General features: G+C 37.8%; 1 protein-coding gene across 1 annotated transcript in view; it reads right to left on the bottom strand.

Annotated features, from left to right (window-relative positions):
- The window catches only part of LOC120525842 (XK-related protein 5-like), a 67,235-nt gene that overhangs the window by 29,954 nt on the left and 12,313 nt on the right, over positions 1 to 24,968 (bottom strand). The window contains exons 2-6 of the mRNA XM_039748459.1: positions 18,972 to 19,155; positions 16,662 to 16,846; positions 11,176 to 11,388; positions 10,068 to 10,237; positions 4,736 to 4,847 (exon numbers count right to left, since the gene is read on the bottom strand). Coding sequence (XP_039604393.1) covers positions 4,736 to 4,847; positions 10,068 to 10,237; positions 11,176 to 11,388; positions 16,662 to 16,846; positions 18,972 to 19,155 — 864 coding nt within the window. The remainder of the gene's footprint in view (positions 1 to 4,735; positions 4,848 to 10,067; positions 10,238 to 11,175; positions 11,389 to 16,661; positions 16,847 to 18,971; positions 19,156 to 24,968) is intronic.

Below are 24,968 nucleotides of genomic sequence, written 5' to 3'. Positions count from 1 at the left end.
TAAATAAAATAGATGGATGAGAATTATATACATACAGTGCAAGTTAAAGGCTCAATTATTAAATAGTTATGCTACCTCCGAAGCCAGTTACTTAAAAAGTGCAACTTGGCTGAATACGTCTGTAACTTTGTTACATTATGTGATTAAAATTAGTTAGTGAGTACATGGGGTAGTGCTGGGAGGTATACCGGTTCATACCGAAAACCGTTTTTTATTTTTATTATTATATGGATTTTTCTTATACTGCAACACCAGCCTAAACAACTTTCAGAACATGGCACAGCGGGAAACTGTTTAAGGGGGGGACCTTTTTCCACTGCTACACCGCTAAACATGCATGCAACGGAGTACATGCATTGGTGGAGGTATTGCGCGGTGAAATTGGACAGAGAACATTTCAAAACTGAAGCTGTAGCAGACGATAAAGTTAAACATGATGACACAGAATAACTTTTGCCAAAAAAGGGAGTCATATATGTTGTCTGGAGATACTTTGGTTTTCAAAGGTCAGATGTGGACCATTACTATTTTCAAATGTTCTGTTTCTATAGTACTATAGAAAATAAAACAAGTGCTACTTGGCTTGCAGTATTTTTTTTTTAAATACTGTGTAAATTACCTGGGTACTGTGTAATAGTGTGACGATGCCGGTCCCCTACAGACTCCCTTCCCACTTGGGAGTCTGTTGAACCCACACCGTCGATTAGTTATGACTGAGATGAGCTGACAAATTTCATTGAAGCCAGGGGATAGTGGAAAGTGCTCAAGTGCTTTTATTAAAAAGAGTCAAAAGTAAAACCAAGTGTCCATTGTGCAGTGTTCAAAAAAAATACAGTACCCAAATAAATAGCAAATCCATAAATCCATTAAAATGCAGTCTCTCTCTTCACCCGATCGCAGCCCACCACTTTCTGTCTCCCCAGCTCACCCATCACTGGTGTTGCCGGCGAAGCTACTGCAGCACGAACTCCCATCTGCCGACACCCGTCTTGGCTGCCACCACACTGCGCAGCCAGGCCGTCCAAGGTTGGCACACCTCCCGTCTTCCTTCGCGCTCATTCAGTTGCTCCTCAGATCCATTGGGAGGCCCTTGCAGTTGCTGCTTAGTCGGGCGAACCAGCCCCTAGAGCGCCTCAGCCTGCGCTCCCTCACAGAGCCTCAGCTCATGCTGCCTACTCCTTCCTGGTGTCTGGTTCATCTCCCATAACTGCCTTTTCCCTTCTTTAACCTCCTTCTGTTCTATATTTTCTTTTTTCCTTCCCCCTATTCTGCCGGCCCATAAATATATGTCTCCATGGGCGAAGTGCCTTAATCACAAGCCACAGGAAGCCGATGAAGCAATTGAAAACAATCACCCCAATTACCTCATCAGCTCCCCGCGGTCATGAAATTGAGCCCATGGAGACAGACACAGCTAACTGTATATAAAAACTGGCCATATTTTTTTTCCAAGCCGCGGACCCACTATACCACAAATAGCATTATAAATGCAAGTTGCAGTTTTATTATTTATGTACATAGCTTAGCTTGAAGCAAGGTCCATATTAATGCAATTTGCAATATGATGGTTCAGTTGGTAAAGATGTAATCACCAAGTTGCACTTGTTTTATTTTATTTTTATTTGGTGAATACTGTGTAATGTACCTGGGCTTTTTGGCACCATGCTAACCTGTTTTAATACTTGTGTACACATTAAAATATTTTTTTGTACCATGTACAATTCTCATGACAGTGGATTGAGTTATTCGTAGCCAGTCTACAGCAGTAATTGCAGTGGAAAATGTGGTTAACATCCACTCATGCATGGGAAAACTACAATCGAATACCGTGAAACCGGTATAATTTTGAAAAATACCATGATACAGAATTTTGGTCATACCACCCAGCACTAACATGGGGCGTATTTTGTGCAGTATCTACAGTAGATCCATTTACTGCCTATTTACAATTACATATTCTTACAATATCTGTTTTTTCTTCTAGATTTTATCTCACATATCAAATATATGCATGTTAGGTCTATACTGCCTCTCTGTGAGTAATAATATGTGTGCATGACCAAGTATCTCCAGTTCAGTCTGGTTTATTTCTTGCTTCCAGTGAAGAGGCACAAGCTCTTCAAAACCATGAACTGTATAAGTGGTTTGAAAATTAATGCAGAGATCTTTATAAATAAGAATTTAATGTACTTAAAAAGCAGTTACACAACATATTAAAACAAACATATGTAAATAAAGTTGCTTTTTACATTTTTTTAAATTATAAAAAGGTCATTGTTTCTAAGTACTGTATATTGTAAAAAGACAAATCAAAGTAGCTGGATATAACAGTCATTAAACTAAAAGACAACCACCACTGGATACATACCTATCAATAATGGGTTATTGTGGAAAAGATTATGCTATATCCATACATTTACACACCCTATATATGTGTACATTTTCAAGTTGTTTACTTGTTGGGGGTGGGTATTAGGGCAATAAACATATAGGAAAATGTGTTCATTCCAGAAAGAAATAATTTAAATTGAGCATTGGAAGTATCATAACTAAATACTCTGGGAAGCTTCCTTGAAGAATGTATCCTCTTTATACCAAATTACATTTTTAAGCTTAGAAGACAGACCCATGCAGAAATATATAATACACATACACACCCAAACACTGTATAATACATATATTTTCTGCAAAACCAACATCTATCTTACTGTGTATTGAGATGAAAAGTTTTAATTATTTTACTACTGTACTGTTGTTCTAAGTACATTTTCAGAAACATTATACCTTACTTTATGTACACTTTAAAAATTAAAATAATGGTCTAGAAAGCCAGAGCCAGAATACACACACGACACAAGACCAAAAAATAGTTCCAAAAACACAAACTTGCTAGTACTGTGTTACACTACAATCCAAATATCTGGGTAATGCAAAAGCTATGTAATGTTAAGGTTTCACAATCCAAACCTATATTGTGCATATAAGGTTGAGTGGAATGTAGTTAGTATCTCAAACTGTCCCATACATGATCTATCCTCAGGTAAACTATTGGCTTTGCATTGCAAATCAGATCCCTGCTTCCAAGTGCAAATTTTATTAAAAATCAGAATGTATCTACTACATGATAAAAGACTAAGTTCTCTGTGTATATCCTGACCCTCAAAGCAATCTAAATGGTCCATTTGGCTTTGGTGTGATTGGTCAGTTTGGCTTTGTTGATGCAATTGAAAGATGAAATGGAGGCATATTATGTACACAAAGAGCCACCTTCAACATTTGGAAGTATAAAAGTGCAAAGCACGCGAGAAAGACATCTTGAAAATAACGACAAGAGTCTGAGAAGCAGACTTTATGGAAACGTGCTTGAGAGAGGGAGTGCCAGTCAAGAGAGGTTCAGACAACGCTGATACAGAGAAATATAGTTAAACCTGCTTCACCACTAGCGATCTGTATCTACTTCAGTTGGTTCTCTATGCTACTTTATAGTTATATATGTAGAGATAACTTGTATTTTGAGTACTGCACTATGATTTATGGTGTCATGTGATTTAGGTTGATGAGAGTGCGTTGGTCTGTCCATGTAATAGAAGACCTTTCTACTTGCAAACATGTTATGGAGCTTTTCTGTAGATAATTAAGACACCGACATACAGGTCAGGTAAGGTTGGGGAGCATATATTGATGCAGCGTGTTGCCGTACCCACCACACAATGAAACGGGTTGGAATCCTGGAAACGTGGTCGAGTTACACCCTCTGGAAATGACCCTCTATCTGCCGCAGCCAGGTATTACGTGGGTGTCACCTTGGCCTGGTCCAGCAACTTGGGTCCTCAATGAAGACCCTGCAAGCCAGATGACCCTCGGGGAATCGCACCATATGGCTATAGTGGCATAACTGACACTCCCTCACAATGCAGGTAATGTGCCTCATTCGAGACTCCATGAGCAACTGCTCATTCGACACAAAGTCAAGTCAGTGGTACAAAAGGATTCTCCAAAGAGACACAGTAACAAGGAGTCCAGTCTTTGTCTTAGGTCACTGGATAGTGTCCGTGTCTCGCAACCATATACCAAGACAGGAAGCACCAGGACTCTTAAGACTTGAACCTTTGTCCTTTTGCATAGGTCCTTTCAGCGACTTCATGACACCTCATGCTTTACCAATCCATCTACCGACTTCATAGGAAGAGTCACCAGAGACATGAATGTCACTGCCAAGGTAAGAAAAACCTCTCAACAAGGTCAACACTCTCTCTGCAGACACACCGCTGATGGCTGTGCCTAAGAGGTCATTAAAGGCATAGAGTTTTTATCCATACACTCGCAAGCACAGACACTCAGACATCTTGCTCAGTCTCTCGAGAGCCCACATTGACTCCGTGAAGATCAGTGCATATTTCTTCACCAAAGATGCCCCAGAGCCACTAGACCCCACGACCTTGCCCAACACCCAGTCTACGTAAGCACTGAACAGAGTAGAAGCAAGAACCACCCCTGATTAACCCCAGAATCAACTGGGAAAAACGCAGAGGTTCTGCCTCTACTCTGCACAGCACTCACAGTACCAGTGTATAGGCCGGCCATGATATCCAGCAACCTTGAGGGGATCCCACGAACTCTCAGGATATCCCACAGGGCATCTCGATCAACTCGAGTCGACTGACATTACCCAAATAAATTGTCATCATCTGAAAATGCAGGAAAGTAATCAGGTTTTTAAACAAAAAACTCTTACCAGCAATGAAACTGCAAAGGACCAATGTGGCTGTGCCTAAACTATTCCAAGATGAAAAATGCAGAAAATCTGATGCAAGCAATAAGAGAGCTGCATTTTCCAATAGAATTACCTGTTAAAAAAGTGAAACGAAAAATATGCATTAATTGGATACTTGAATGAAGCATTATCAACAACACTACAATCTTTTCGTAATATTTAATGGTTAGCTTGTTATCTTAAATAATAAAGCTTACCACTAGACCCCTTAACATAGTTTTTGTTTTTTCCCCTTTTTGTCCAACTGCTCTGCACTTTGAGTATACTTATAGATCAGAGTAATTTTTCTGAATGCTTTTCCAGTGCTCTAAAAGTATCATTTTGCATCTGGTTCTGTCCCATTCAATCTCAAACCCAAGATCCCTGACTGTTTACTACTAAGACCCTCTCATTAATACAATTGGAAAATAATTGCTATTGTTCTGATTTTTCTACCATTACAATGCTTAAAAAAAAAAAAAAAACCATGAGTCTTGTCAGTGTCAGTCAACACAACACGTCCCACAATTAGTCTCACTCTTTTTTTTTTTTAACACCAAGGGCTAGTGGTTAAGGCTTTGGACCTAGGACTTCAAACCCTGAGGTCAGGGGTTCAAATCGGAGGTATTGACACAGTCAGACCATGATTAAATCACTTCCACCTGCCTGTACTCCAAATAGAAAAAAAAAAAGAAATATAACCAATTGTTTCTCAAATGTCATAAGTCACTTTGGATAACCAGGCACCAGTCGAACAATATTAGGTCACTACACTTGATTACTCTTGAACATGCCATATACAATTGCCAATGTGTAAAACATTCCAGCATCAGACCAAGTCTTGATTTTCCTAGTGACCTGTCTTTTGTTGTTGGTAATTGCAAGCATTTGTTGATGATTATTGCAAAACACAATTTTACTGGAAAGTGTATTCTTTTGAATTGAAATGGGTAATCAGTGGGAATAATATGAAATTTGAGTATATTATTCTTATCATCATTATTAGATGTTTAAGATTTACATTTGTTTAAGTCATTCACTCTGTATTTATTTTTGTTTTTGTTGTCAGTTGTATGTGGTTCCACCTTAAAGTATGCAGATATCAATGTATATATAAAGAAATCCAGAGAGTGAGGGGTGGGGCATCCCCATTTTAAATAAGGAGACACACATATAAATATAAACAATTTTAGAATGTGAGGTGGCGTCTCCTTTCAAAGTCTGTAGATGCAAATTATATTGCTATGGAGTTGCTAGTGGGGAGCCTGTTAAGTTTAAACTGCCACTGTTCATTCAGGCTTGTCTTGGATCATCGGATACCATTTCTACCTCTATTTCTCTCTCTTTCCCTAATTGTTGTTAGCGAAGTAAAATCTATGCTCATAGCCAACCTGACCTGACCTGAATGCCTGGCACCCACACTCTAGCTTAATAGTACACTGGCAAACTATGGAGGTTTGCATCTTCATTGAGCTTCACCAGATTTGCTCATTCCATTTTACACCTAACTATACATGTCAGATGTGATCACGTCTCTTTTTTTCCATCCAGGACACCACCCCTTCTTCAGCTATCCATCCACCCTATTGGTTAGTCATATGATTATAATTGCTATTGCTCCATCTTTCGTCTGCATAAAGCCTTGTCTCAAAATAGAACATGTATGTTAGTATATTATTAAATATAGACAAATTTAAAAAACAAAAAAAATGCCAGCTAATTTAAATCAAATCAGTCAAATCATTGTTTAGATTTTGGGGTATTTAATTTTTCTATTGTGGGCTTTTACCTCTAAATATTGATATATCAAATGTCCTTTGTCCCAGATGTATAATTCTTCACCATTTCAGTTTTTTTATTAAAGGGAAATATATTTTTTGTTGTTGAGTGACTCAGTGAGAGAGAGAGAGAGCGAGAGAGAGAGATGCCCTAATACCACTAGATTTTTTTTTTGCTCTGACTGTGGATGTTACCATAATAATAAAGTATGTAAAACATATGTGAAACATACATGTAAATGCCCAGAATCATTAATCAAGGTTTTCGAAAATATTTGAATGTTTACTTATTTCTTTAGTTTGAATATTCCAAACCTTATTTTTTGGCTGATTAGAAGCCAAATACACATCATTATGTGCAACAAGTGAATACAGGGAATTACAGATGTAGTGTAATTATACTATATGCTCTCTTTTGGGTAAACCCAAATCTGGTCACGAAACTATGAAAAAATTAAATGATAATTCAGGTGCAACAAACATAACTATCATTGAAACTAGCTGTTAATTATTAACTTAACTTCGCTGTAATTCATTCATACACTCGTTTTCATTCCTCTTTTTCTGGTAACAGTCATGGAAGCAGCCAAATCAAATGATATACAGTAATCCCTCGATGTATCACGCTTCGACGTTCGTGGCTTCACTCTATCGCGGATTTTATATGTAAGCATATCTAAATATATAACGCAAATTTTTCGCTGCTTCTCAGGTTTTGCGGACAATGGGTCTTTTTACTTTCAGGACATGCTTCCTCAGTTGGTTTGCCCAGTTGATTTCATACAAGGGACACTATTGGCTGATGGCTGAGAAGCTAACCAATCAGAGCATGCAGTTAAGTTCCTGTGTGCTGACTGGCTCAGACGGAGCGCCGAATTCGATTCTGCAGCGTTAACCAGAAAGTCTCGTCTCGCTCATTCAGCATCAATGTGTTTCGCTGTGTAAAGAGTTAACTTTTGTGCTCTTTTGTGTTTATCTTTGTGCGTAGTCCAACCCTCTCATTATGGCTCCAAAATGATCTGCTCCTGCTACTGCTTCAGGGGCCGTGCCCAAGTGCCAACGGAAGATGCTAGTGATTGCCGAAAAGGTAAAATTTTTGGATATGTTGAAGGAAGGGAAAAGCTACACAGCTGTAGGACGCCATTACGGCATCAATGAGTCCACGATTCTTTTTAATTTAAAAAAGAGGAAAAGAATATAAGATCTACGGCTGCAGTGTCCTTTTAACCAGGGCGCAAAACGAGTTGTAAGTGGACGTAATAAGGCAGTAGTCCGGATGGAATCTGCTTTAGGGATTTGGATTGAAGACTGCCGGAAGAAGAACAACGACGGTGCTACACAGTCGCCTGAAGAAGCTGCTTTAGAAGGGCTGTAATGCTCTACTTTGTTGTGCAGTAAAATTAAACTCATCGTTATTGGACAAGTCGCCGTGTCACTGTTGGTGAGTAACCATAATTAATTTTCTACTGACAGTACTTAGTACATGTACGTATGTTTAGTGTCACTGTACACATTTACTGTATACAATTTTTCTTGCATTGTACGTATTTATTGCTGGTGGCCTGTCTATCGTAATGTCTATAACATGTGTGATATAGGAGACGCTTGATATCTTTAAAATGATATTTAGGTTTTACTGTATATAAACAGTGTGTTTACATACATAATTTCAATGAATCTTACCTAATATCTAAGAGAATACAAAGGGTTTATGCTGTATAACTGTGCAGGAAATATTTATAAACAGTGTGGGAGAGTTTATAAGGGCTTAAAATATATAAAAATAACCATACAAACATATGGTTTCTACTTCGCGGATTTTCACCTATCGCAGGGGGCTCTGGAACGCAACCCCCGCGATCAAGGAGGGATTACTGTAAAGGTGGAATATGATAAAAATAACAAAAGGATTAAATAACTGATTGATTATTCTTTGTCTAGATGTCAGAATATTTAGTCTTTTCATACGAGACCAGAAAAAACTAAATTTTTATAAATGTATTGTCTGGTTAAAAACCTACAGAAATTCAATTTAACCTATGAATAATTATCTATACAACAACATTACACATGTCTGATGAAGTCTGTACATTTGTACTAAACATCACCACCTTCCTTTGTTAAAGTTTTACCTCAAATTATTGTTCATTTTTCACATAAATCTAGAGTTTTGGAACCATTTCTTTACCAGAGTTTGTTAACACAATCACAGTTTTAGAAAGATGGCCAAATTAATTCTGTCAGATAATAGCCATCCTTTTTTCCCCCCAGAATCCCAGCTGTTGTCATCAGTCTGCAGATTTACATTAAACAGCAACAGATTTAAGAATTATTTTATTCCTAGAGCTATAAGCATTTTGAATTCTGTTACCTGTAGAAGTGCTGATGAGTTCTGAATTATTATTTTTTTTTTTACTGTTAAACATAATTATTTGTTGTTGTACTACTCTTGATTGTATGTACTTATGAAAACACTACTTTTCAGTTGTCTTGACTTAATTTCTTGTAACAGTATAACAACAACAATGTCTTATGTTCTGTACTTCCATGCTGCAAACAAATTTCCCTGTGGGATAACAAAGTCTACCCACCAACCCGCCATTACAATAACTGGAAACATGTATACTATATAAAACATTAAACTATACCATTTTAACTTTTACTTGTTTACTTCTCTAATGACAGAGAGATATCATGTCTCATCATGAAGATTCTTTCTAGATTTACCAAAGTCTGACAGGTAAATTTGCTGCTTAAAATTCCGACATCCAAATATTCCCAGCATCTGTATTACTATATTGGTATTTAGTTTTTTTTGCCATAAATACAGTTTACCAGTGTGTTCTGAGATTAACTAAATGTCCACTAATAATATGCCTTTGCAAACAGCCATTTAAATAATATTTATAATAATATTTATATAGTGATCATGACCTGATATGTTCTGAAAATAAGTTATAAATATGTCATGAACTATGCTCTATTTTATATTATTTGTAAAAGGTTACAATTAATCAGCTTTTCAAACAAATCTGAATTATTTCAATACAGTAACAGCTCTCATTAATACAAACATGGTATATTCGTATACAGGGTATTTAATGCATTTTGCTATGATATGGTTTTATTTCAAATATAATTAACAGCTAGAGAAGAACAAGAAAAAACACAAATAAACCATGAACACTCCACTTTATGAGGTGCAACTTTTACAAGTTTAGTAAATATAAATTAGGAATTTTCATAAAGGAGCAGCAATTTACTGGCATAAGTGAAACTGCCTTAAAACACATTTATGTGTCAACATACAGTATAAAACAATAATGTATTAGGTTACTAAGCTAAATAATATTTCCCCAAGATTGGGAGGCAGGTGGTTAAAGTTTTAAAATAAATATTGAATAAAGCACCACATTAGGACCTGTTCATAGTATAAGGCTGTTAATTTACTATAATGCATGAAAACTAACCTGCGCCAAATCAAAATTAAAAGTAATATTTTCAGTAAAACCTTTAAAAAAATGGCAGTAACTCACCATATAAAACGCAGCAGCACGGTACCTAGATGGTCCATCTTTCACATTCAAAAAGCAGAATATGTGGACAGCTCCAACAACACAGTTGAAGAGACGCCAATGCCATGGATTACGAATAATGTCAGACTGCTGACTACCAAGCCAGAATGATGCAGCCAGCCAATGGAGACCTGTCATTTAAAAACATCTTTGTTAGTAATAATATTATTCAGCTATTCTACAGTAATACAGTAAAAAAACAACACAAGTACAGTAATTAAAGATAATCACAAATATACCATTCTTAAAGGCCTTTTATACTGCAAAATAATGTAAAGTAACTCACTGAAATACACAAAAACATATTTATCTAATGCATCAAAACCAGAACTATGTATATTTGTGCATTAATTTTATAAATTGCACCACAACTAAATATGTAGTAATTTCATCCATAAGAAAGATCAATATAACTTGTATATTTCATAATTTAATGGAAATGTTTTAAATATCCAGGATGTAGCAATAAAAACACTTATCAAAGTACTGTACTGTACAGAGGGGACTGGGCGGTCTCATGGTCTGGAATCCCTACAGATTTTATTTTTTCTCCAGCCGCCTGGAGTTTTTTTGTTTTTCTGTCCCCCCTGGCCATTGAACCTTACACTTATTCGATGTTAATTAATGTTGATTTATTTTGTTTTATAATTGTGTCTTTCATTTTTCTATTCTTTAATATGTAAAGCACTTTGAGCTACTGTTTGTATGAAAATGTGCTATATAAATAAATGTTGTTGTTGTAAATCATTTTTTAATCTGATTATTCAAGTAAACTTAATGACTGTACTTTTGGTTAATCAGCTTTGACACTCTATCTAGATCACAGTATAGTCACCAATAACCTAGAATGAATGCCTCTGGATTGTGGACAAGAACAAAAATAGCTACACTGACACCGAAAGAATGAACAAACACCATAAAGCTGGTGATCATCCTGAAAAGTAAGCCAAAGTCCTAGAGCCACATACAAGTTCATTCAGAAATAACAAATAGCTAATAAATTTTCTAAGGTGAAGTGTTACTAACTTGCACATTTGATTATGCTTTATCTTCCCTGGATTGTACTTACCTCCAACACCAAATATCCACCACTGATAAGCTCTGGCAAATAAGATGAGAGTTGTAATACGTGACCCCAACATGCAGATCCTCCACACAAGCTGACAAAGAAGAGCAGCAGGTGGAAGACTGACATGGCCAGGCCTTATCAGGCAAGAAGCCCGGCTATGTAGGACCAACACCCAAGAAAGTGAAAGAAGACATAGGCCAGATGACAGAGCAGCTGCAGTGTAAATAAAGAACATAAAAAAAAAAATCATAACATCATAAAACATACGCTTCAGAAAAAATATGTTTAAATAAAAATTTTCATAACTTTTTGTTGGAAACATTCCATAATAATTTATTATAATAAAAACCACGGCTACTGTAGAATCATATCATACTTCCACTATGATCACAAGTACTATTTTACCAAAAAAAAAAAACAAGTATTTTATGGCAATTACTATACTAATTTATTAAACCATTCTTCTTTGAGGCAATGCAATTACACAATTACAGTAGAAAAAGATCCAAAATACAATAAAACATATGAAAAGAAGCAGTTTTTCTCATTTCTTCCTTAGAACAAGACTGATAAGAGCTACTGTACAGTGTAAGACTGCAAATATTATGTGTATTAGTTTTCTCTCAATAACATCTACAGTATATACTAAAGCTCTATTGAGATGTAATTTCAATAGTGGGTTTTCCTACATACACAGAGTTCAAGATACTATGCTATTTGGAAACCGTTTTTATCTAAAAACGTACAGAAAAGTATCATAGTTTGAACGGCATTAATTTTAATTCATAAATTAACATTTCTTTGCTAACAGGACTCTTGTATTTCACACTCCTTCTACCAGTGGCTGTGAAAATTACAATATGTGATTAACTAAACTGCAAAGAAAGGATGGCACGAATACAAATTTAGCAGAGGGCACTGAATTTTCATAGGCGGCTACAATACAAATAAACAGCGCATTATTTTCGATTCACAACAAATATACCCGAGTGTGTATAAGCAACAGATTACAGCAAACAGAATTTCATCCTGTGCAACGGAATGTTGCAGGAACACATTGTAACAAGCTAATCACAAGTTTTAGTGATACATAAGTGCAAGGTGGCACAAACAGTTTTGGCTTTTCATTTGCCTTTCCAATATTTGTTCCAAGTTCATTTTTAATTTTATTCCCTCAACTGAATAAGTTCCCAACTGGCACAACCAGTACCACATAAGTTCCTGCATGGGATTTTGAGTTGCCTCGTCTGATCATATTTTTGTTGTTGTGGGACAAAATTGTGTTGATGTTAAGGCTGAAATCAAGACAGATCATGACAGACATTTTTTCACCTAAAATAAAATGCTATAACTAGAAATGCGCAAGTGAATCACAAACTGGACATTTCTATGAAAAAGTAATAAGTAACAAGATAATTCACTGTGGCAACCCCTAACGGGAGCAGCCAAATGAAGAAGAAGAATAAGTGACCTTTTAATGCCTTGGTTGCACAGATGAACCCACACTTTATATTACAGGGCTGCAACTGACCTCAAATATAACCAATCACATTCCAAATAGGGTGCCTTTTCCTTTACCTTAAATCAACTGAAGTGATTTTAATCAACGTCAAATTAAAAACAGCTGTTCCTGTAGGATTTCCCTTAACACTAGAATCCCTGAAGCCTACGAAAAAAGTTGTAATGCCGGGCCACCTTACTTCGCACCTCTTCATTAACGTCTTTGTTTTGCAAATGTGTCAATCAGCACAGGCAGCAAGCAGCCTGCTATCCCATCCCCCACTGACGCAGCTGAAGTGAGATGCAAAATTCTCAGAGCTCAAGTCTGTTTATCTGGGTGTGAAGTGCCTTGAGTTGTATATGGTAAATAATATAATATTATTTGGAATGCATGCATTTCATGTGTGTTCCATTTCTACAATCTTCTTCTTCTTCTTTCGGCTGCTCCCGTTAAGGGTCGCCACAGCGGATCATCTTCTTCCATATTTTTCTGTCCTCTGCATCTTGTTCTGTTACACCCATCACCTGCATATCTTTTCTCACCACATCCATAAATCTTCGCTTAGGCCTTCCTCTTTTCTTCTTCCCTGGCAGCTCTATCCTTAGCATCCTTCTCCCAATCTACCCAGCATCTCTCTTCTGTACATGTCCAAACCAATGCAATCTTGCCTCTCTGACTTTGTCTCCCAACCGTCCAACTTGAGCTGACCCTCTAATGTACTCATTTCTAATCCTGTTCATCCTCGTCGTGCCCAATGCAAATCTTAACATCTTTAACTCTGCCACCTCCAACTCTGTCTCCTGCTTTCTGGTCAGTGCCACTGTCTCCAACCCATATAACATAGCTGGTCTCACTACCGTCCTGTAGACCTTCCCTTTCACTCTTGCTGATACCCGTCTGTCACAAATTACTCCTGACACTCTTCTCCACCCATTCCACCCTACCTGCACTCTCTTTTTCACCTCTCTTCCACAATTCCCATTACTCTGTACTGTTGATCCCAAGTATTTAAACTCATCCACCTTTGCATCCTCCCCATTCCACTGACCTCCCTCTCATTTACACACATGTATTCTGTCTTGTTCCTACTGACCTTCATTCCTCTCCTCTCTAGAGCATATCTCCACCTCTCCAGGGTCTCCTCAACCTGCTCCCTACTATCACTACAGATCACAATGTCTTCAACAAACATCATAGTCCACGGGGTCTCCTGTCTAATCTCGTCTGTCAACCTGTCCATCACCATTGCAAATAAGAAAGGGCTCAGAGCCGATCCCCGATGTACTCCAACCTCCAACTTGAATGCATCCGCCACTCATACCGCAGACCTCACCACTGTCACACTTCCCGTGTACATAACCTGTACAACTGTTACGTACTTCTCTGCCACTCCCAACTTCTTCAAATAATACCACAGCTCCTCTCGAGGCACCCTGTCATATGCTTTCTCCAGGTCCACAAAGACGCAATGCAACTCCTTCTGGCCTTCTCTAAACTCCATCAACATCCTCAGAGCAAACATTGTATCTGTGGTGCTCTTTCTTGGCATGAAACCATACTGCTGCTCACTAATCATCACCTCACTTCTTAACCTAGCTTCCACTACTCTTTCCCATAACGTCATGCTGTGGCTCATCAATTTTATTCCCCTGTAGTTACTGCAGTCCTGCACATCCCCCTTATTCTTAAATATAAGCACCAGTACACGTCTTCTCCACTCCTCAGGCATCCTCTCACTTTCCAAGATTCCATTAAACAATCTGGTTAAAAACGCCACTGCCATCTCTCCTAAACACCTCCATGCTTCCATAGGTATGTCATCTGGACCAACGGCCTTTCCATTTTTCATCCTCTTCATAGCTGTCTTTACTTCCTCCTTGCTAATCTGTTCCACTTCCTGATTTACTATCTCCACATCATCCAAATTCTTCTCTCTCTCGTTCTCTTCATTCATCAGCCTCTCAAAGTATTCTTTCCATCTGCTCAACACACTCTCCTTGCTTGTGAGTACGTTTCCATCTTTATCCGTCATCACCCTAACCTGCTGCACATCTTTCCCAGCTTGGTCCCTCTGTCTAGCCAATCGGTGCAGGTCCTTTTCTCCCTCCTTAGTGTCCAACCTGTCATACAACTCATCATACACCTTTTCTTTAGCCTTCGCCACCTCTTTCTTCACCTTGCACCTTATCTCCTTGTACTCTTGTGTACTTTCTGCATCTCTCTGACTATCCCACTTCTTCTTTGCCATCCTCTTCCTCTGTATACTCTCCTGTATTTCCTCATTCCACCACCAGGTTTCCTTTTTCTCCTTCCTCTTTCCAGAGGTCATACCAAGCACCCTTCTTGCTGTCACCCTTACTACATCTGGTGTAGTTTCCCAGATGTCAGGTAACTCTTCACTGCCGCCCAGTGCCTGTCTTACCTCCTCCCTAAACTCAAACTTGCAGTCTTCCTTTTTAAACTTCCACCATTTGATCCTTGGCTCTGCCCTCACTCTCTTCCTCTTCTTGATCACTAACGTCATCCTACAGACCACCATCCTATGCCGCTTAACTACACTTTCCCCTGCCACCACTTTGCAGTCTTCAATCTCCTTCTGATCAACTGTTCTGCATAGGATGTAATCTACATGTGTGCATCTTCCTCCACTCTTGTACGTAACCCTTTGTTCCTCCCTCTTCTTAAAATACGTATTCACCACAGCCATGTCCATCCTTTTGGCAAAATCCACTATCCTCTGACCTTCTAGATAAATGTAGGATGACAAGAAATGCAAGGCAAGAAATGCTGAACATATAACTAAAACAGAAACTTTGAGCTGGGAGGAATTCAGCTGCTTCTGTGGGTGACAATAGGATAGCAGGATGCATGCTGCTTGTGCTGATTGACACATTTACAAAACAAAGATGCTGATGGAAAGGTGCGAAGGAATTTAAGGTGGCCCGGCATAAATATGGTGCCATCAGGATACTACAAACAAAAGGACATCCTGCAAAATCTGATGACAGTGTGAAAACTTACCAAGAAGGGTACTAAGAGACCACATGCAACCTTTAAGGTCCAGCCAAACTTTTTGACCTTAAATGGCTAGTTCTAGCATATAACAACCTGTTTACATGTACTGCATTCTCATCTCTGAGCTGCGGAATGGATGGCAAATGGAAATGGTTTGTCTATCTCACAAAATGATGAAAAAATACCTTAAGGTTTACTAAGACCAAGACACAAGTTTTCAGCCTTAATTCCAAAAAGGCTATATAAAGTAAAACTTTACCACTCTTCATCAAAAGATGATAGTGCCTACTGTTGGCAGTATCATGCTGTGGAGCTGTTTCACTTCAATAGGAACACTGATATAGTATTTTCAACAAGGTTGGCTACCCTCTGCCTGAAAAAGCCAAGATAAAGAAGCATTTCACCTTTCTGCATAATAAAGATCTTAGAATAGTGCAACTCTGAATCCCATCCTATAGAAAATCACACATAAAGAGGGTTTTGCACAACAGATTTCTTTGCAGTCTGACGGTGTTTAAGTTTTGCGGCAAAGGAGAATGGGATAAAATTACAAAAGTCCAAGTGTGCAAAGTTGACAAATTCCTATCTAAATATACTTTTCTACTTTAACAAAGCAAAAAGCAACTTCAGAAAGTATTAAAAGGGTGTGTGCATTTGCAGTGTGCAAAAAAATACTGAAACTTAAAAAAAATTTTTTCCACAAAGATTACCTTTGGTTTTCAGGTAAATGACATTGGTTACAAAGTCTGCTTTTTTATTGAAGTTAAAAATGTGATACAATCTACCTTGATTTCAGCCTTTTTCTCAGCATCAGCTTAAACTTCAGTAAGCTATATAATTTCATTTTTCATTATATATAAATTACAATTGCAACACAAGTATTTTACTTTAACAGTGCAAAAATCTGCTCAAACCAGTTTTGAAAGAATCGGAAGAAAGCTGAAACAAGTTCTCTGAATTACTGTTGTACCTGGAATGAGAATGCTTATCTGTGTTGTCACCAATAGATAGCCATGCAGTAAGGCCTGTGGCAAAGAGAGTAGTAGAGCCTCCATTAAATGCAGAGCTGCAGTATCACCCTGCTGCATGACTATTAGTCCTAGATTTCCAGCATAACCTGTAGTCTTAACCATCCAATAAATGCAGTCCAAATACCTATCAAAAGAAAGAGCAGTTAACACTAAGAAGATATTTTCATGTGCAACTCAACCCATCCATTTAATTTTTTTAGTATTAATTTCATATCATTTTTTACCAAAATTACATTCTAAACTGATAATTTAATTCATGACATACTATATTTAACTATGGTAAATATCATCATGAATTATCATTATGGTATTTGTCTCCATGCATTGCATATTTTGCATTGCATGAGCACTTCTTGAAATATACAAATCCTATTGAAAAAAAATCCAACAAATTTAATGGCTGATTGTTTCATGTAAAGTTTATGTAACAGTAATATTACTAAAGTAATTGTAATACTTTTACTTCAGAATGAGAATATACTAGTTAAGGATTAAAAAAAATACTGAAAAACAACAAAAAATATATATACAGTCATGGCCAAAATTATCGGAACCCCTGGAATTTTCCCAGAAAATGTACCATTTCTCCCAGGAAATTGTTTCAGTTACAAATGTTACAAAAAAAACACAGGAAAAAAGCCAAATCTGACATCATGTCACACAGAACTCCAAAAATGGGCTGGACAAAATTATTGGCACCTTTTCAAAATTGTGGGTAAATCGTTTTATTTCAAGCATGTGATGCTCGTTTGAACTCACCTGTGGCAATAAACAGGTGCTGGCAATATAGCAATCACACCTGAAGCCAGTTAAAATGGAGAAAAGTTGACTGAGCCTTTCTGTTGTGTGTCCGAGTGTGCCACACTAAGCACGGAGAACAGAACGAAGAGCAGAGAATTGTCTGAGGACTTGAGAACAAAAATTGTGGAAAAATATCAACAATCTCAAGGCTACAAGTCCATCTCCAGAGATCTTCATGTTCCTTTGTCCACTGTGCGCAACATAATCAAGAAGTTCACAACACATGGCACTGTAGCTAATCTCCTCGGACGTGGACGGAAGAGAAAAATTGATAAAAGATTGCGATGAAGGATAGTCCGAATGGTGGATAAACAGACCCAATCAACTTCAAAACATATTCAAGCTGTTCTGCAGACTCAGTGTCAGCACGAACTATCCATCGCCATCTGAACAAAATGAAACGCTATGGCAGGAGAGCCAGGAGGAACCCACTGCTGACACAGAAACGTAAAAAAGCCAGATTGGAGTTTGCCAAAATATACTTGAGGAAGCCAAAATCCTCCTGGCCGAACATCTTGTGGACAGATGAGACCAAGGTAGAGCTTTTTGGTAAAGCTCATCATTCTACTGTTTACAGAAAACGGAATGAGGCCTACGAAGAAAAGAACACAGTACTTACAGTCAAACATGGTGGAGGTTCTAAGATGTTTTGGGGATGTTTTGCTGCCTCTGGCACTGGATGCCTTGACTGTGTGCAAGGCATCATGAAATCTGAAGACTACCAAAAGATACTGGGGCGCAATGTAGGGCCCAGTGTCAGCAAGCTGGGTCTGCATCAGTGGTCATAGGTGTTCCAGCAGGACAATGACCTTCAAACATATCTCTAAAAGCACCCAGAAATAATTGAAGACAAAGCGCTGGAGAGTTCTGAAGTGGCCAGCAATGAGTCCGGATCTAAATCCGATTGAACACTTATGGAGAGATGTCAAAATTGCTGTTGGGAGAAGGCACCCTTCAAATCTGAGAGACCTTGAGCAGTTTGCAAAAGAAGAGTGGTTGGAAATTCCAGTTGAGCGGCGTAACAAGCTTGTTGATGGTTATAGGAAGCGCTTGAGGGCATGCAACTAAATATTAAGTTGAGGGTGCCAATAATTTTGTCTAGCCTGGTTTTTGAGTTGTGTGTGAAATGATTTAAGATTTGGCTTTTTTTCTCTGTTTTTTTGTGTTGTTCCAATGCACATAAAGGAATAAACATGTATACCAAACCATTTGTAAATGCAACAATTTTCTGGGAGAAATTGTGTATTTTCTGGGAAAATTCCAGGGGTGCCGATAATTTCAACCATGACTGTATACACCGGTACTTGTTTTTCATCATTTTAAAATGTACACTGAGTTCATTAAGCAAATTTCTATTTCTATCTAATTTTAAACAAAATTTTTCCCTTAACATTTTAAGAGAATAATAATGTACTAAATTACTTCACTAATCCAAGAATATACCCTACCGTTTATAAATTCCCAGGTGAAGAATGTGAATAAATATCATACACCTCCGGTTCTTCTTGCCATCCTCTAAAAACCAATAGTAACTTAGCAGTTGAACACCACTGGCAGGCAGAAGAAAGGCAAATGTCAATCCTGCCCATAATGGCTGTCCGATCAAAAAATAGTATATGATACTGTATATCACTGTTAAAAACACAAACAAGAAAATGAATTGAAGTTAGAGAATTATACAATAAAGATTCTCTCTCTCTCACATATATATATATATATATATACATATATATATATATATATATATATATATATATATATATATATATATACACATACATATACACATATATATATATATATATATATATATATATATATATATATATATATACACACATATATATATATATATATATATATATACACACATATATATATATATATATATATATATACACACACATATATATATATATATATATATATATATATATATATATATATATATATATATATATATATATATATATATATATATATATATATATATATATATATATATATATATATATATATATATATATATATATATATATATATATATATATATATATATATATATATATATATATATATACATACATATACACATACACACACACCCACACATACATACACACCCACCCACACATACATACACACAGAGTTAGGTCGATAAGTATTTGGACAATGATACAATTTTTTTAATTTTGGTCACCACAATGGATATTAAATGAAGCAATCAAGATGTCATTGAAGTGTAGACTTGCAGTTTTAATTTAAGGCTCTTAAGAAAAATATTGTATGTACAGTGCTCCCTCGCTATATCGCACTTCGACTTTCGCGGCTTCACTCCATCGCAGATTTTAAATGTAAGCATATCTAAATATATATCATGGATTTTTCGCTGGTTCGTGGATTTCTGCGGACAATGGGTCTTTTAATCTATGGTACATGCTTCCTCAGTTTGTTTGCCCAGTTGATTTCATACAAGGGACTCTATTGGCAGATGGCTTAGAAGCTACCCAATCAGAGCACGTATTACATATTAAATAAAACTCCTCAATGATATGTTTCCCGCGCGATGCTTGATTGTTTGCTTTTCTCTGTCTCTCTCACTCTCTCTGACATTCTCTGTGCCTGACGGAGGGGGTGTGAGCAGAGGGGCTGTTTGCACAGAGGCTGTTTGCTTAGAAGATACACACTCCTCTAAAAAATGCTGAAAGACTACCTTCACATTGCTCCCTTCTTTTTGCGCTTTATCAGCGGCATACTTAAAAGCCCAACAGCACGTATTGATTTTTTGATTGTTTGCTTTTCTCCCGCTCGCTCTCTCTGACATTCTCTGCTCCTGACACACATTCCTTTGAAGAGGAAGATATGTTTGCATTCTTTTAATTGTGAGAAAGAACTGTCATCTCTGTCTTGTCATGGAGCACAGTTTAAACTTTTGACTAAAGGGTGTTATTTCATGTCTAGAGAGCTCTAATAATGTTAACAGTGTGGGAGAGTTTATAAGGGCTTAAAATATATAAAAATAACCATACAAACATATGGTTTCTACTTCGCGGATTTTGACCTGTTGCGGGGGGTTCTGGAACGCAACCCTCGCAATCGAGGAGGGATTACTGTATAGTATGTATACATGGTGACCCAATTTTCCCAGAGACTCAAAAGTATTTGGACACACTAACATAATCATAAATCTAACAATCATTTTCAGTACTTGGATGAATATCCTTTGCAGTCAATGACTGCCTGAAGTCTGAAACCCTTGGCCTTCTCTAAGTGCTGGGTTTCCACCCTACTGATGCTTTGCCAGGCCTTTACTGCAGCTGTCTTCAGGTGCTGCTTGTTCTTGGACTTTCTGCCTGCAGTTGTGTCTTCAGCAAGTGAACTGCATGTCCAATTGGGTTGAGGTCAGTTGAACTGACTTGGTCATTGAACAATATTCCACGTCTTTGCCTTGAAAAGCACTTGGTTTGCTGTCAAAGTATGTTTTGGCTCATTGTCCATCTGTACTGTTGCAGGGCTCGCAAAATCGCTAGCCTGATGTCCTGGGGCTATTGTGTCTTCCAGTCGGGCTACCAAAATCTATGTCAGCCCTGCCCGTCAGGCTATCATAGGAAGGAAAAATATATGTCAATGCTTTTGCATTCTTTCTCAAATGTAGCTGGGTAATTATGTCATTTTCGGGCATCGATGAGCCACTGTCAATATGTGAAATCGCATTTGAATTTGTGGTTGTTTTTTACTTTAACTTTGCGATCGCACGAACTGTGTACAGACAGCGGCAGTACTGATTGGTCAGTGACAGATTAATTCTGCACCAATTCCTCTGACATCGTCTTATCACTCATTAGCTTACTATTCGAACGTGACAAGTGAAATCTCCCGCAGTAAGCTTAAACATGTGATAAAGGTTGATTGCGCAGAGAATTTTAAAAATCGCTGACCGTTATGTGTGCGTGTATGTAAAAATAGATGGATTTACGCAGGTATTTTAGTTCTGCTGAGCCAAATAAGACAGGTCAGGGTGAAGAAGGTACAGCCAAAGAAAAGCCTACCACAAAGCGGAATGTTATGACAAATCAGACTATGAGGCAAAAAGAAAGCACAGGTTTTTGGTTTCATGGACAAAAGAATTTCTGTGGCTGGAATATGACCAGCTAAATAACAATGTTCTGCCGGGTGTGTCGCAAGTTTCCCTCAATTTCTGACTCGACAAGTGCCTTTGTTACTGGGACCAGGAGTTTTAGGAAAGACCCCATCAGAACCCATGAGAAATCTCTGCAGCACAAGAAATGCATTGGTGCTCAGTCTGCAGCATCTTTCTCAGAACAAACACCAATTGCAAAAAACATACCAAAAATAAACCAAGCACAACAAGAAGTCTTGAAAAAGCTGTTTAGAACAGCGTACTATGTTGCAAAGAGTGAATTACCATTGGCAAAATTTAGCAGTCTTTGCAAACTTCAAAAAGCAAATGGCCTAGATCTTGGTTCCACTTACCTCAATGACCATGCTTGCAGAGAGTTTATTGGAGCAATAGCACAAACTTCAAGAGACCAGATCGAAAAGGAAATTCAAGAAAGCAGGTTCTTATCCATTCTTGCAGATGGCAGTACAGACACTGGTATAATAGAACAGGAGTTGGTTCATGTCAGGTATGTGAGAGATAATGGTGACATATCCACATACATGATCAAATGTCAGCCAGTCAAGAGTGCAAATGCTGCAGGTATTTTAGAGGCTATTGATGAAGCAGTGAACACCATGGGTATCAGAGAAGACACATGGAAAAAGAAAGTAGTGTGTGCAAATTTTGATGGTGCTGCAGTGATGATGGGTGAGAAAACAGGAGTAGCTGGGAGACTGAAACAGAGGATACCCCACATCATAATAATCCAGTGTGTGGAACACAAATTAGAGCTAGCCGTGCTGGATAGCGTGAAAGGCTGTAAGTACCTGGTGAAATTTGAAGATACACTGAAAACCATCTTTAAGATGTACTACTCTTCCCCAAAGAAGTGAAGAGAACTGACAGAAATAAGTGAACTGCTAAATTAGAAACTTGCACATTTCAGTGGCCTGAAGAGCACACGGTGGCTTCCAAGCTGGTTGAGATGTCTGAAGGCTGTGGAAAAAAAATTACACTCCCACTGTTGTTCATATGGAGAACATGGCAGGAGGAAGTGATGTCAAGTCCGAGGATGCAGCCAAAGCTAAGGGGGTGGTGCAGGAGATGAAGACTGAGAAATTTGTTCAATTCCTGCATTTCATGTTGGACTACAGTACCATCTTATCCAAGTGCTGTACTGATTTTCAGCATGATAACCTAAACATCACATGAACAAATCAGTTAGTTGAGAGCACCACATCACACTTGCTCAGCCTAAAAACAAAACCAGGAGAATACCAGAAAACCTTGGACACAAAGTTCACAGCGAATGAGGATGGTAGCATTTGCTACTATGGAACTCAGCTCACAAAAAGTCAGCGACCTGCTAGAAAGAGGAGAGGGCACAGACAAAGACACCTTTGGTGCAGAGATTCAGAAGATTATTGACAACACAGTCAAGTACATGGACAACAGATTTAAAAATCTGCGTGAAAAGCCTCTCTCTTGTTTCAAGGTTTTTGACCCTTCCACTCTTCCCTACCCCAGAGAAGAGCTGGCAAATTATGGGGACGAAGAGGTGGATTATCTTGTCACATATTTTGCCAGTTTGCTAGATGAGGAAGAAAAAGAGAAAATTCCACAAGAATGGATGGATCTAAAAATGTGGCTTGCAGAACACCAGGGTAGCAAGGTAGATTGTCTGTACAGAGATCTCCTCTCTGAGAATCCAGAACACCTCTCTCATATCTTGTTGCTGGTGAAATTAATGCTGACACTTAGTCCATCAACAGCCATCTGTGAGAGAGGATTTTCTTGCATGAACCGAGTGAAGACAACACATCGCACCTCTCTAACCCTGAAACACTGAATGACTGCATGCAACTCTCCATTAATGGGGAAACAGTTGAATCTTTTTGCCCTGACAAGTCAATTCGTTTCTGGATGTTTTCTGGAAAAGGTTCAAGTCATCTGGATCATAAAACCCCGACAAGAACAAAGAGAAGTGAAATGGAGGCCAAGGCACAGGAAGAGAAAGCTGATGAAGGAGATGCTATGCCCTTCGCGTTGAGTGGCATTTTCTCATCCGGGACTTCAGTGGAAATTTCAGATTCAGAATTTGACACAGACTGATTCATGTTCTACACAGTTCTTACAAGTTCATAGAAATTTCTGTTCAATTAGAACCAAATATTTGAGTTGATGATTGTAATTTTTATACAGTTGTTGTAATTTGTGTTTTAACAATTTTTTGATTGATGTTTTGTTTCCTTTACAATATTATACATTAAAAATAATCTCTTTTTTATTCGGGCTACCAAAAACTGAAGAGTGCCTGCCCAAAGGGCTACCAGGGATTTTGAAATTTTGCGAGCCCTGTCAGTTTATCATCCTATCAGTTTTGCAGCACTTGTCTGAATCTGAGCAGACAGTATAGTCTGTACACTTCAGAATTCATCCTGCAACTTTTGTCAGCAGTCATATTTTATTTTATTTTTTCTCCAGCCATCTGGAGTTTTTTTGTTTTTTCTGTCCCCCCTGGCCATTGAACCTTACTCTTATTCGATGTTAATTAATGTTGATTTATTTTGTTTTCTTATTGTGTCTTTTATTTTTTTATTCTTTATTATGTAAAGCACTTTGAGCTACTGTTTGTATGAAAATGTGCTATATAAATAAATGTCGTTGTTCATATCAACAATAAACACTAGTGACCCACTTCCATTGGCAGTCACACATGTCCATGCCATAACACTGCCTCCACCACGTTTCACAGATTATGTGTTATGCTACACAGATCATGAGCCATTCCTTCTGTTCTCTATTCATCATTCTGGTACATATCAATCTTAATTTCATTTGTCCAAAAAAACAGTTCCAAAACTGGACTGTTTTTTTTTAAATATTTTCTGGCAAAGTATAATCTGTCCTTTCTATGTTTGAGGATTCCAAATTTTTTGCAGCTCTATATTTACTTTTGTGAAGTTTTCTCTTCATTGTAGATTTTAGCAGTGATAGCCAAACCAAGAACACTCTCTGGGAGGTAGGCCTAAATGTAGTGAATTGGTTTATCTTTACAGAGGAAAGAATTCTGCAATATCCAGCAAAGTTGTCTTCTATGGTTGTGACTGCCTTCTGGTGTTCCTTCTCTTTAAGAATGTACCAGACGGTTGATTTGACCACTCTTGGGGTTTCTGGAATCTATCGGATGGGTTTGTTTTGTTTTCTCTGTGCAATGATAGCCTGTTTTTACACCTCTTTGGACCTCACATTGAGAGTTAACAGTAACAGTTTCCAAATGCAAATTCTACACTTGGAATTAACTCTAGACCTACTACCTGCT

This window comes from Polypterus senegalus, chromosome 3, assembly GCF_016835505.1.
Source record: "Polypterus senegalus isolate Bchr_013 chromosome 3, ASM1683550v1, whole genome shotgun sequence".
Lineage (NCBI taxonomy): Eukaryota > Metazoa > Chordata > Cladistia > Polypteriformes > Polypteridae > Polypterus > Polypterus senegalus.
This window is presented reverse-complemented; position numbering and strand designations above follow the sequence as displayed.